The sequence below is a fragment of the Aphis gossypii genome, chromosome X (assembly GCF_020184175.1).
Source record: "Aphis gossypii isolate Hap1 chromosome X, ASM2018417v2, whole genome shotgun sequence".
In the NCBI taxonomy this organism is placed as follows: Eukaryota; Metazoa; Arthropoda; class Insecta; order Hemiptera; family Aphididae; genus Aphis; species Aphis gossypii.
The window spans coordinates 36,000,784-36,015,522 of record NC_065533.1 but is presented as its reverse complement, the minus strand read 5'-3'; the positions used below and the strand labels follow the sequence as shown (position 1 = coordinate 36,015,522).

The following is a 14,739-nucleotide window of genomic DNA, read 5'->3' as shown; positions in this document are numbered from 1 at the left end:
AGTTTATAACTACGGATTTTATCTATGATTAAAAAAAAATCCATGAACTTATTGAACATTATACAGATAAACAAATGATGTAACATTGATGTTAAAATATTATATCATATTTGACTGTGAAAAAATCGATCAGTGAAATTAACCATAGTAAATGATTGAATTTTTAATCATAGCGCATGATTATTTCACCAATTAAATGATTTACAGTGAAATTTTATTTATTTTAACGTCATCTTGATATCTCAATACAGAGGCGTCTACAGTCTACACGCATATTATGTTATTATTATTATGTTGTGTCCATCTTACAGACGTATAAGGTACACCATAGCATTTTTTGCTTATCAGTTCCAATTTAGTGAGTTAAAAAAAAACTTAAAAACCATTAAGAATTTACCTATCATCTAATATAAAAATATAAACAATAGTATTTATGTTTTCACATGGATGTTTTTACAATATTTGAATTTTTATGCCAGTTATAGGAATTTTTAAATTGAAATATTTTACTTACTCGACTTAATTCACTGTATTATAATAAGTTACTAAACTAAATTGAATTTTTCAACACACATTTGCTATGATGTACCTATGTTTGTAAGACGAAAACAACACGCATGGGTGAATCGTTCTTTAAAGCAGTATAGCATAATTAAATAATTTCACGGATTTTAAGTTATAGATACTCATCGTAACTTCTTATCATGTTATAAACTTTAATTGTCAGTTAATCATTAAAGATTTTGCCCAACACTGCTGCAGTTTCGCAAAGATAGATTAAAATCATAAAACTCTCACAGCTTTGCATTATTAGTATAGATTTTGGCTGCACTTTGGAATAAGGCTACTGAATTTTATGTGTTAAATTTGAATAAAATATAAAATACATAAGCACTATTTATATTATATAAAAGCTTTTAAATTTTTAACTTTGACAAGATCAGTTATAAATTACTAAAATTTGTTAATTAATTTGCAATTTTATCTTAATAAATATTTAATTTCAATAGATAAGGATTGCCAATTTAACATAAAGTTCCTTATAAGTACCTACCTAATCAAACTATAAAACCAAAAAATTTAATAAATACCTAAAGATGATTTTTTATACAGACATTTAAATTTTAAATTTTGACGAAATTATATATTTAAACTATGAATGATAATATGCATTATTTTGTTATTATAGGTACATAGTAAAATCATTTATAAAAGCAAAGAACTTTTTCGTATATTGTTATACATTTTAAACACAACGATATTTTAAAATAAATTGTGTTTTTAATTAATTAGATCAACTATATTAATAATAATAAAATCAATTAATTTACCTAATAGCAATATCAAAAACTATAATTTGAAATTTACTTAAGTGATGTAGACTGATGGATCCGTCGTCGCTCAGAATCGTTTATCGTTTAACTAATGATATATTATTAAATTTAAATTTAACACATCCATCACTGTGACACTTACTTTTTTTATTTGATTTAGAAACATTTAAAAACTTTTGAAATCGGTATAACTGTATATCTTTTTGTTTTAGAAACACTAATGTAATAAAATTTAATAAAATTGTTTGTGGGTTAAGAGGACATCATACCTACCCGCATATGTTGCCTCAGTCTTACTAACACAAACAATATCTAAATATACGTTAAGCTGCAGTCCCAATTTTGTGTATTTAGCAGTTTAGCTTAAACATTAGAGTGAAGTGACTTATTTTCAAATTTAAAGGTAAAAATCATTATCTGTATTCTCATTTTCTAGTGTTTGATTTTTACGATATTTTAATTTTTAAGTGAATTATTAGCACTTTTGAATATTAATACTTAAAATACTCATAATTTATTTAAAAATTAAAATACCGTAAAAAATCGAAAAAAGAACACGGGTTATATTTTCATATTTACCCAAGTTAAATAATAAGTCACTTCACTCTAATATTTAAGGTAAACGTACAAAATAGAAACTGCAGCACATATACTTATTTTGGTGTGGTATGCGCAAGTAAAACGGAGACAACACATACGGATACGTCTCCTAAGTCTTGAACTGTTATGATGTTCTGGGGTATAACACTAATCGCTTCAAGTGCCCTCAATTGTAGTCGAATCATATGAAATGAGGATATCTGGATATATAACACATGTGTAACGTATCTGTCTTACAAGCGCATAACCTAGCAAATCTTCATTGAGCCGAACAAATTTAATGTCATTAGCTTTAGTATTGAATTAAATTACAAACCCGTGATTAAACTTTGTATGATAAGAATATAAATAAAGGACTACGATGTTCCCTAGATTCTATTCTTACCTATACGTTTGACAGTAACTGGTCAGTTCATTCTAAAACTAGCTACATACAATTATTGTTTCTAATGAATGCATATTTCCTACCTGTATTGAACGTTTGTAAGACAATCTTATACATCGTCTTTCTATTACGTCCTGATATGTATATTATGTATTACAATAAATATTATCTTTGGAATTTTATCTTAAACAATCTTAAGCATGCATGTACCTATAGTTTTTTAGTTTTTAAAATTTGAATTTAACTACATTTTATTAGATTTTTTAATATATTTCTATATTTTAACATTAAATGATTTATACGTTACATTACTAAACTACATATTTAACATGGTTTTGACGGCTTGATGCAAATATGTATATTTTTTTTACGCACACAAAAATACACACACGCTGGCATAAAATTTACGCTTATAAATAACAACCGAAAATATCAACTATCACACTTATAAAAGGCAAAAACTCTAATAATTTTTAAAACATTTACTTTGAAAAGCTTTTATGAAAGCAAAGTATAATTTATCTAATAAGTACTAATAATAATTTTTTATGAAACATTTTGGATTTTATATTAACTTTTTAATTTAGTTAAATTTCTACAATCATTCCTTAAGAGGACGCTAACCCCGCATGTGTTGTTTCCGTCTTACATACATACAACACAGACAATTTTAGTTCAGCGGAATAAATTTTATGCTTTTAGCCTTAATAATAGAGAAAGTTTACCTATAATCAAATTTAAAGGTATAAGAGTATATTATCTAGATCATTTTCATAGGCATTTATTGATGTTTCAATTTTGAAGTGAGTTACGAGCATTTTAAAGTTTAAATATTTTACATAACTATAACTCACTTAAAAATTAAATATCAATAAAAGGCTATGGGATGCTCTAGATAATACTCTTACCTTTAAATTTGATTATAGGTAAATCTACTCTATAAAATCACTCTCTAAGCTAACAGCATAAAATTGATTCTGCTGAACGAAAATTTGCAAAGTCGTATGTATTTGAGACGGAGACTACACACGCGGGTGTAGCGTTCTCTTAATAATGATGGCAAAAATAGGTTAAATTCTCTAAGGCATCATTCTCATACCACTGCAGTCCTTAATTATTTAAAAAAAATTAAATTCTTGTAGATAACACGTTATTTGTATAACGTATTGACATTATATTATGAATCATGATTATAACTACGAGTATACGCACACAATATAATATAATAAAGACAAAACAAATCGATTTTCAACAATCAATCTTAGTCATGGTATATATCTACATATTAAAATATTATTCTACAACAGTTATTCCACAACGATCGATACTAGCATTGATTATATATAGTAATATATATAATCAATGATACTAGGTGCCTAATAAAATTAAATAAAAAAAACAATAAAGATTAATTTCGATTAATATGTTTGTTAGGAATATAGACAAACGATTAATAAATAATAAAATATATACTTGTTGAACAACAGCTGAAGTATATCATTCGAGTAAAACTATTGACATGATGTCGATCTAATAATGTATTTATACTGCAGTGAAATATCAAATATCAATAATAGTACAATATTAGTACATGATAATTAAATCTACGACCGAACAAAACGAAACAAAACAGAACAAAACAAAAATACATGCAACGATAAACCATTTTAGTGCATACTATTAAGTAGGACAAGACGACACACATGGAAAACGTAAAATGTTGTAGATACCATTAATTTCGACAACGTTATCGCATAAGACTCTGATGTGAAGTTAATTTCTTGTGGGGCCTAGGTGATATCCCAGCTGATATTAACACATCCACATCAGTCCCATTCTTCTTAGACCAATCTATTGACAGCCCTACACACATATTATTAGGTATAACTATGTATTATTAAAATAAAATTGCATCTGTTGACCCTATACGATATACTTATACATGGTGATTAAATTATCAAAGGTCGTTGATTATATTTCAGAAACTATTATCGTTTTTAAAAATATAAAAAAAATTTCAAAGGCGTTAATTAAAGTTATAACTTAAAGGAATTTAAAGTTTAGATGAGCTGAGTAGTTCGCCATTTAAGGAAGTATTCCTTTACGGGCTCTGCGACGTACCATTTCGATCATCAAAACTTTTAACACTTATTAAATATAATTAACTATACTCATTCAAAATTATAATTTTAAACATTGAAATTTATAGAAAAATACTCTGTTTACTATTAATAAACATAATATATAGGTATAACAACTTATCGTAAACATTATATTTTTAAAAACGTCAATAGTTTAAAACAATCACTCAGAACATTATACATAGTGATCTTTAATAAAATGGAGCTTGCACACTACATTACTACCTACAACATAATATTATTACGCTAAGTGGAAGTCAGTTACAAGTCAATAATAAAATCAAACTCTGCGTTGCTGGCCGCCGCATGCGAGTTACCTTTAGCGTTTCTATTTTGGTGAGACGAGTCTATGAGTGCTGCAGCTAAATTGGATGAAGATGAACCGGACAATATGTAATCGTCAGACTTGTATTTCTCTAACATATTAAAAGACGATTTGTTCTTATTCACTATGCACCGGAATTTTTAAAGTACACATTTGTGTACTGTATACATTATATTATTGCCGAAGTTATTTTATTATACAAGTACCTGAATTGCTTCTTAGATAAGGTTGTTGTTGGAATGGAGACGTGGTTTGGACGGGCGAGTATACGTTCGATATAAACTCTTCGAAGGTGCTGGAGTGTTTGTAATTCTTCATGATCATATCTAACGACCGCCATCTTTCTTCATAACTGTAAAATGTATTAATTTAAAATTTTGTAGATCATTAAGACAGTTGCAATATGTGTCTAAATCGATTTAATAGGTACAAAAATAGTCAACGTACTATTGTTGGTAGAAAGGTATCATGCTACGTTTGGCACACGATGCATTTATTGCCGTGCAACGCACAACATTAGCTAATATCGACTTTTGAACGATGACCTCATTGTAAAGTGGCCCAAAATATGGTACCTATATGAAAAAATATTATAGATTAAAAAATGTAGTAAAAACAAATAAAGGAATTAATTGTATTGTAGTAGTATTTAAGCCAACTACTCATGGTTTGTAAGTTAACAATATATAACACATATTTTGCAGTTAACGCCTAGGACTAAAATTTACTAGAAACTTATTTGGGATACACCTAAGGTTGACAGTAAGACAGTTATTTATAGGTAAGTACACCTTTTTAAACTAATGGCTACAATGTAAATCCTAATAATTTTATTTACATCTAGTTACAAATTAGAACATGTAAATATAGTCTACTCACGGTATAACGCATTCCTAGGGATCGAGAAACAAATTTGTTGTATAGAGAGTTCGTTATACATCGTATATTTTCAAGGAAATAACAATGTCGTTACCTTGATATATCAAAATGTTCGTTACACCGCAAGTCGACTTATACAGTGTTTAATAGTAAGCAGTATTATTACTATTATTTTTTTATATATATATAACTTATAATCATACATAAGTACTAAATTGCAGTTTTTTATGAAATGCATTATTATTCTTAAGGGATTTGTTAGTGACTATTTAATTTAGTCAATTTGTATACTTGTCTTTGCCACCTGTTATCTTTGTGTTAATCGTAAATGATTATTAGAAGTTAACATTTATAATAAAATATATTTAAATTAAATAAATATTCATAGCAAACCATATAGATAGATGTTTATAGGTTCATACTTCTATTCAATTTACTAATAATCAATAATACTATTAAAAATCAACCCGTATTTTTTAAAACCCCAAAAAGTAAAAACTAAATACATAATTATTAAAAATTAGATCTAATGAATACAATTAAGTATAATTAATTTTTATTATAATACATTTTAATTCAAACAAATTATTGGTATTTACTACATCATCTTATATATTTATATGTAACATTTTAGTATTTTACTTACTTCTGGTTTTCTAGAGACTTGAATCCTGAACAAATTATTTGGTAGAGGATATATGATGATTAGAACGTCGCAGAACTCTGTAGGGATAATTCCACGTCTATAATCTTTGGAATGTTCTGACCATACAATGTGCACTTCGTCGTTTCCCAAGTGTCTGGCCTGTGATTCATAAAACGATTCATTAAATGACAAACGATCGAAAGAAAAATCAGTATAAACAATGATGGACGCACTTTTTGTATGTATGCTTCTTGCGTGGTTGTTGTCGGCATTCGGGTGGCCACGTGAAATACAACTTCGATGAACGACGTCGAATAATATGGAGTTGTCGTACCGGCGTTTTTGTTTCGTTGCAGTCCACCCATAAAACCATTGTGAGTTTCCAGTTCCACCTATTATAAGAGCAAACAAATAATTTAAATCTATAGAACAAGTTTGCAAGACATTAATAGATCTTACCTCCCAAGCTAGAGCTGAAATAAAATCTTCGTACGCCTGACTACCACCAGTGTTTGATATGATTGATACCTTATCTTCTTGGCCTTCAGCCACATATATGATTGCGATCTTATGAGTGTCTCTACAACACTAAACCATACAATACATAACAGGTTATTCTATAATATGGCAACGCGTATATTATATAATCTAAATGTACTGAGCATTAAGTTATTATTACCTGAGCATCGAGGACGCGAAGTTCTCTCAGGACCTTTTCGTTGCGTTCAAGCTGGTAGATTTGTCGCCGTTGGTCCCAGCTGGTAAAACCTAATTCCGAAAATAAGGCACGGCCATTTTGAAATGGAGACTTGTGTACACTACATTGAGGTCGCTTCTCCATACTTTTGTAAAATGCAAATAGTATTAAAAATTAACGTTTTGTTAATACATAAATACTCGACTTACTGATTATAATGAACAGTATTCAATTTTTCTGTATAACTGTTGTCCATGAATTGTTGCCCTAAAATTGTACTCATGATATCCTGTTCTAATTGTGAAGTCATAGGAGATTTTACTGCAGGGTTGTTCAGCAAAATTTCCATGTCTTCTAAACATTCAGAACTTGTATAACCAACGTACTGGAGTAACTGTAATCACAAATATAAGATAAATTATATAATTTCTATCAACAAAAATGATTCAGAACATCAAACATACATCGTCTAGATTATCGAGATCATCTGCAGAATTTTCAAAAGTTGGTAAAACATTGGGAGCTCGATGACGTATGGTATGTTGGGTTTGACAGTTTGTACTGTATGTTACAACAATTGATTCTTCAGCTTCATTAGTTTTTAGTACAGGATTGGTAATAAACAAGGTATCATCTAAAAGACATGATATGAAAACTACATTTTAATTTGATTTACTTTAATATAATCTTAAAAATAAAAATATAGTTACCACTTTCGTGTTCATAGTTAGGACTACAATACAATGGTGAAATATCCCAACATGATTTTCCAACTAAATCACGTTGAAGAACTCGCACTTGATTTAAGCCTGTTCTTAGACCGGCTGTGATTCCTCCACCAGGTACTTCTAATGCAGGTAGTTCGATTATAGACATAACCAACATATTGGTAATAGACATAAATAACTATAAAATAAATAAGATACATAATTATTTTAAGTTTAGAATAAAAATATGTGCATTATACCTATAAACATATTGTATGTAAAAAAAAAAAATACCTGTATACTGGGTACAGTAAATATGTCAATTGTTAGTTGTTCAGAAATAGAATTTAAAGTGTCATCGTGTTCAGATACCATGGAACATAACCTTGCCGGTCCTATCAACATCGGAAATTGGCCCAAATGATTTAACAAATGGTTAATTATCTGTCAAATATATAAAGCATTCCAATGTTTCAATAGTTATTATTTTTTTCATCAATTATTCAAAAACAAACCATTTTAGTAGCAATCTGAAGTGAGTGTCGAGTACTATTTAAATGAGTAGGTGTCATAATATGATCACCAAATTTATTAGTACTTTTCGACTCACCGGTCTTTAAATTGTCTAATGTAATATCAAACATAAATTCATTTGAATATTCTAAATTTACTTCTGTTGCTTTTTTTAGACGTTCAATTGTTTTATCATTACATGTTCTGCTCAAAGCATCAATAACCTAAAGATACAGTTTAGTTTTAATAATAATAATAATAATAGTTTTAATATTCAATAAATCATAGTTATTGTGGGATTATTTATTTGGTTTCTTTAATCATTTACAGTTAATAACATAGTTACAACATACTAATAACTAAAATTAATAAATTGTTAGTGTTTATAGATCATACCATGAATACAGTCATTGATAAGCTCTGCTTAGACCGTAGCTCTAGTAAAAGCGGTACAGGCATACACATTGTCCATTCAGCCAAACAAAATACTAGAGATGTTAATAAACGTTTATTTCTGTCGCCAATTGGTAACATATTTGCTAATGTTGCAGATAATACCTAAATTATGCAATAATTAAATATCATCAAATGTTTTACATAAGTAACTAAGTAAAATGTGGAGTAATAAATATTTTATATACTTCAATGGAAATTATAAATTACCTCAAGGACTTTTGGTGGAATATCAGGATAATGTTTCAACAAGTTTGGTACATAATCACAGAGCAGCAAAACATTGTCACAAGCTACTTGTGAAATTTTCTCATTTTTAAACTGAAAGAAAGTATTTTTACAAAGATTAAACTAAATTAAAGCATTACATAAAATTTGTTAACATTTACTTGTAAAGCATGTAGTAATGTGATTATTGCTTCTTTAATACAAGGATGTTTACTGTTGTTACTTAATTCTTGGCATAAAAAAATACCTAAATTTGACAAAGAAATACACCTTGCTAATGCCGATGGTTCTTTCTTGGCTACTTTCAACATAATTGTTATTACTGTATCCTACAAAGTAATATTATAAAATTTTTATTCAACAAAATTCAAAGTATTATTTAAACTTACTTTTATATCAGGACAATATGTAATAGCAAACTGATGACAATCTGGTTTAAGATAAGGTACTTTGGTAAGATTTGAAGGGAAACTTAATAGAGAACCTAATATCGAAACAGCTTCAGCACGTGGAGCCTGTAACACAATGAAAAAGTATTGAACACTTTATTACATTTTTAAATAATAAAAGTTAATAAAAAGTAAATAATCCAAAATAAATAAAAATTGTACTTTATACTAATTAAAAATAACTTATAATATGTATATTTAGAACAACATAATAATGTTATTACCAAAACAACATTCGTTCCACTGAGGACTTCATTGCAAGCATGTACAAAATCTAATGTAAGCAAAGTAAAACCAGGAAGTTGGTGAGAAAAAAATTCAGAGCCAGTATTTTTTAATATAGTGTTGACAACTTCCTGTAAAATAAAATAAAAATATATTAATTTACTTGGCTTATAAAAATAATATGCATAACTAAATGATTATAATTACTTGATCACTAGAAGTTAAACCATAATGTAAAACTTTAAAAAATTGTGTGACATATTTTTGTCCCTGAGGCATGTCTCTATTGTTTAATGTCATCTGACATAACAACTTATATGCATGGAGTTTACCATTTCTGTAAGCTTTTGGTAACTTTAAGGCCTAAAAATAATATTGACATTATTATAAGTTATAACCATTAAAATTAGACAAATTAACGAGAAAAAATTTTTTAGTAAAAATGAAATTTTGCAACACTTTGAAAACTTGCCTGAAAACACCAAGGTGAAATCACAGAAATTGGTGGAACTAATTCAAGAGACACAAATGTCTCTTCTTCTACCATTCCTTGGTTTTGATATATCTATGAAAAAATACAGTAGTTTATACATTTAGAAATGAATAACATCTTCTATTGATTTACTTTGGTCATAGTAGTGCTGAGATCCAGCAAGTATTGAAATACTTGTTCGTGAAGTAAGGGATTTTCTAATGTATTTACATCTCCAAGAGCACTGAGCATTCGACGCCATAATATTGCAGCAACATCAGGTGTCCATCCTCTTACATCACCACCAGACATAATTGACTTTTTATTGGTTACTTTTTCTATAATATGTAAGTAATATCTTAATAAAATGTATCAACTTCATTTGATTATCTTAATTATAAAATTATACCTGAAGAAGGATGTTGAGATGACATAATTTCTATTTGCATATGTGCTTCTTTAAATAAACTGCTTTCCATACCAGTCGAAGGTACTGGTGAAGGTGACCTTGATTGTGAATCTCGCATTCTTAACACTAAAAATAGATAATTTCATTACTTAAATATTTAAATTAGCAGAACAATTGTTGTACACAATATTTTCAATAAGTATCTTACTTAATAATTGTGATAAATTTTCTAAAGAATGACATTTTCGTACATTAAATAAACACTTTGAAGATTTTTCATCTTTCCAGCTATACTTAAGATCATCTGTTGTTGGTGTTTCTACACAAAGAAAAATGCTTATGAAATATGTAATACTTTATTAGTTTTTAAAAATTAAAAATATACCAGTAATGTTGAAAACTGTATCAGTTTCACTATATTTTTGAAATAAATAACAGTAAGTTATATCTGAATCACTATTTGACCGTTTTATTTGTGTTCGTCTTTTAGTTGTATTATCTGATTGATTGTCTAGGTAAAAACAACAAAAATAAAAAGTTAATAATAATACCATACAATTAAGCCAACATAAAGCTACATAAATTATAATTCCCAGATAAAGAGTAATTTAAACAAAATGTTTTCCATCTGTTTTTATTTGAAATTAATTATTACTTTGCTTTTGACTCGTATACATTTATAAGTAGGATAAATCTAAAAGGAAGAAATATGGTTTGGATTATTTTAAGATATAAATGATGTTTTTAACAACAGACATTGAATGGAATGACTAAAAAGGCTTTAGACTCCTAAATTGTATTACTCCTTATAAGTTATATTCAATTTTCTATGTCCTTTTGTATAGAAACTGAAACGGTTTCTTATTATTTATTTTTAATTAAATATATTGAAAATATATTAGAAACATTTAATAATTATTAAGTTCTTATATGTTGTAAGTTAAATAATTGTATACAGAATTTTTTTTTAACATTGATCAAAAAACTTATAAGTTAGTACATGACTGGATTTTATGTTTTATTTGTTTCATATTTTTTTTATTCGATATGAGATATGAAATTAAAATACTTATATAATGTCTAAAACTGAAATATATAAATATACATAATTTAACTATTTAAAAGTTAAACTGTAATAAGTTTTTTTTAATTAAATTTATATAGTTACCATTTATCATAAGAGTTAAAATGGTTAAAGAATGTTCTTAAATGAGTTGTTTTTATAATTTAAATAATACAAATTTGTAGAAAACTATTAATTTAGTATATCATTTATTATATTAATCATTCAAATTTACCTTCTACATAGTCAAATTTACTACGTAAAATATATAAAAAGATTTGTTGCAAATAAAAAAAAATCCCAAAAAATTTGGAGTATATTATGTAGACATTTACCATTATTTAACTATTACCTTTTAGTATATAACTCAAGCTACAATCAAAATAATGACATGATTAATTACCTGTCACTGAACCTCGTTGTTGGTTTACTCGTGTGTGTGACAAATTACACATATTATAAGCAGAGTTTAGTGTAGTACTACCGCGTTTTCTCCTTGATTTTTTATCCGATATTCGATCTAATGGCAAATCAGCTAAATCCAAACCATAAACATGTCTGGCTAATACCCTTGTAAGAGTTTCTAATGTTTTCTATAAGGAAAAAATAATAAGTAATTTAAAAACATTTTTCAAATTAATTCATTATAGGTTTTTAATAGATAAATAAATACTATATATATAGAAATAATAAATATACATAATATTAAAATTATTTATAATTATGTTTTTGTTTAATAAATACATATTTAATTGATTAACAAAATACAATATTTAAGAAATACAATTGTAAGTATTTAATAATTATTATTATATTATTATTTTAATAACAGCATTTTATAAATACATCATTGTGACAATATTATTGTGCATAGATATAAAAAAATTTTGAACAGAGTACTCCAGCAAATATTTTATTAGTTATTATCTAACACCATACTTATTCAAATTTAAATATTTATAAATAATTTAAAGTTAATAAAAAAAATGTATGATCCTGATTCTATTTAAATTGAAACTAATCAAGATTTGTCTGACAAAAAATAAAAAGTATTTCTGTAGATGCACTAAAACTATTTTATTTTAATTCTGATAAACCTAATACCAATAATATTTTATTATTACTATCATAACTAATTTAACAAATCATATCAAATAAAAAAAGATCATGTTCTAAATCAATTCTAAATATAAGCTTGATTTGTTTTTTTCATAATCATAAATTTAAATTAATAATTAACTAAAAAGAAATAATACATTTCAAAAATAAAGATATTACCGAATGTGTTATGTCATTATTAAAATATTAATAGGCAAAACATTTAATTGTAGTTCAAATGATCAGACAAAGAAAAATATGTATAACGATGATAAGTTATTATTATTAATTAATCTATTAAGCAATTACGTAATTACAAATAATAATTTTTTATGATTACCAAACACAGTGTGACTATGAAATAGTTAATACTAAATTATTAAACACGCATATGTTTATAAATATGAATTTAATTAAAAATATAAAAAAGTTCATATTTATCCGCATAAATATTCTAATATTCTAAGTCTGTATTTCAATGAAAAAAGAATGGAATTTAATAATAAAGCAAAATATAATGTATGAAATATTTAATTATAATTTAAATAATAATTTTTTCAACTAAATACTATTTACTATAACTGTTATTAAATATTAAACATTGATAAATATATATTATATATTTATTGTTTGTTAAAATTATATAATTAATGAAAAGAATAATAAAATAAATATAAATAAACTCATTATGATTTTAAATTTTAAGCAAAGTGATGAATGTGTTTTTAATTAGTTTTACTATGGTTTTTATTTTTATTTTTTCTTTATGACACTTAAAATTGTAGAAATAAATATCTTAAACTTCATAATTTCAAGTAGGTAGCAAATTAGATCTCAATTTTTATTTTGTTTTAATACAAAAACAAATAACAGTTTAAAGGCATGGTATAATTTTTTAAATGTTTTAACTATTTTTAATTTAACTTTATTATTCAAAGAATGTTGTTAACAAATTATACACAAATAAAAACTTTAAAAAATCTTAAAAAAAATTATTATTACTTCTAATTGAAAAAATTAGGCACTTTCAGTTGTAAAAATAAAAATAAAAATATTATTTTTGATTGTTGCAATAGATATAACTAAGTATCAATACACTGAGAATATGATAATACTGAGATTAACATACTTTTTAAATAATCATAATACAAATAACATACAATTACTAATAACATTGAATAAAAAAATACTTACCGACCACTCTCTTATAAGTTCTTCCCATTGAGTAAGTGAACAAAGTACTGTTAGAAACTGATCCCATAATTTCTCAGAAATGGGTACATTTAAATTAGCTTTTATCCAAGTTACAATTAAAGTCTATATTAAATAAAATAAAAAAATAATTAATATTATAATAGCTTAACACTTGGCACAAGCATGCTCAGATTTGAAATTTTCCCCATATGAAATAACATATATGTATGTAGATGTGTAACATTTAAAGAGATACAATATTTCTAAATAGATTTACTTGCAAATTAAATTTATATTATCAAAATAACAAACTTTAAATTCAGAGTTCTGGATACTAATAATGTAACATGAACCATAATTATCACATATACTGTAAATATTTATTACAGGTAAAAGTAAACTAATGGATTAAACATCTTTTGAATTACTATAAAAAACTTAATCCAATAAATGTACCCCCATAGTAGTTGGTAAATACCTCTCAACTATATTGGTTATAACACTGCATACATATATGTTGTATATGTTTGAAGCATTCACTCATAGCTAAAACAAAGTTAGGCACATTTATGTGGCCAAGAGCATGCTCGTTTATAAATGCCAACTTTTTTAATACCAATATCATATAATCAAATTTATATTCCAATAATGTTTATATACATAAAAACCATATAATTATATAAATTTTGAAGGTCATGCTACATTTACAGGCACATTTGTTAGACAATATGGTTTTTCATAAAAATTAAAACAAATTGAGTTAGTTTGGATCAACCAATTAACTAATGAGTTATATGATATTATTATGACAGGATTTTTTGGTAATAATAAAACATAATATTTGTAAAAAAAAAAAAAAAATACCTATAATAAAAATACTTCACTAAAGTAATTCAATTAATTATTAATATTGAATTTCTC

General features: G+C 25.9%; 1 protein-coding gene across 3 annotated transcripts in view; it reads right to left on the bottom strand.

Annotated features, from left to right (window-relative positions):
* The window catches only part of LOC114128314 (ral GTPase-activating protein subunit alpha-1), a 30,699-nt gene that overhangs the window by 4,369 nt on the left and 11,591 nt on the right, over positions 1–14,739 (bottom strand). Inside the window, exons 13-38 of one of the 3 annotated variants that reach the window (XM_027992794.2) lie at positions 13,819–13,941; positions 11,930–12,119; positions 10,849–10,974; positions 10,672–10,782; positions 10,464–10,589; positions 10,208–10,392; positions 10,055–10,147; positions 9,790–9,945; positions 9,582–9,713; positions 9,298–9,423; positions 9,070–9,237; positions 8,891–9,001; positions 8,624–8,785; positions 8,230–8,451; positions 8,009–8,158; positions 7,718–7,913; positions 7,472–7,641; positions 7,217–7,401; positions 6,990–7,152; positions 6,770–6,898; positions 6,544–6,702; positions 6,311–6,469; positions 5,233–5,360; positions 4,992–5,137; positions 4,778–4,876; positions 4,050–4,182 (exon numbers count right to left, since the gene is read on the bottom strand). In XM_027992794.2, the coding sequence (XP_027848595.1) occupies positions 4,067–4,182; positions 4,778–4,876; positions 4,992–5,137; positions 5,233–5,360; positions 6,311–6,469; positions 6,544–6,702; positions 6,770–6,898; positions 6,990–7,152; positions 7,217–7,401; positions 7,472–7,641; positions 7,718–7,913; positions 8,009–8,158; positions 8,230–8,451; positions 8,624–8,785; positions 8,891–9,001; positions 9,070–9,237; positions 9,298–9,423; positions 9,582–9,713; positions 9,790–9,945; positions 10,055–10,147; positions 10,208–10,392; positions 10,464–10,589; positions 10,672–10,782; positions 10,849–10,974; positions 11,930–12,119; positions 13,819–13,941 (3,831 nt within the window). In that variant the 3' untranslated portion in view covers positions 4,050–4,066. The remainder of the gene's footprint in view (positions 1–4,049; positions 4,183–4,777; positions 4,877–4,991; positions 5,138–5,232; positions 5,361–6,310; positions 6,470–6,543; positions 6,703–6,769; positions 6,899–6,989; positions 7,153–7,216; positions 7,402–7,471; positions 7,642–7,717; positions 7,914–8,008; positions 8,159–8,229; positions 8,452–8,623; positions 8,786–8,890; positions 9,002–9,069; positions 9,238–9,297; positions 9,424–9,581; positions 9,714–9,789; positions 9,946–10,054; positions 10,148–10,207; positions 10,393–10,463; positions 10,590–10,671; positions 10,783–10,848; positions 10,975–11,929; positions 12,120–13,818; positions 13,942–14,739) is intronic. The other 2 variants (XM_027992795.2, XM_027992796.2) reach the window with 2 other exon arrangements.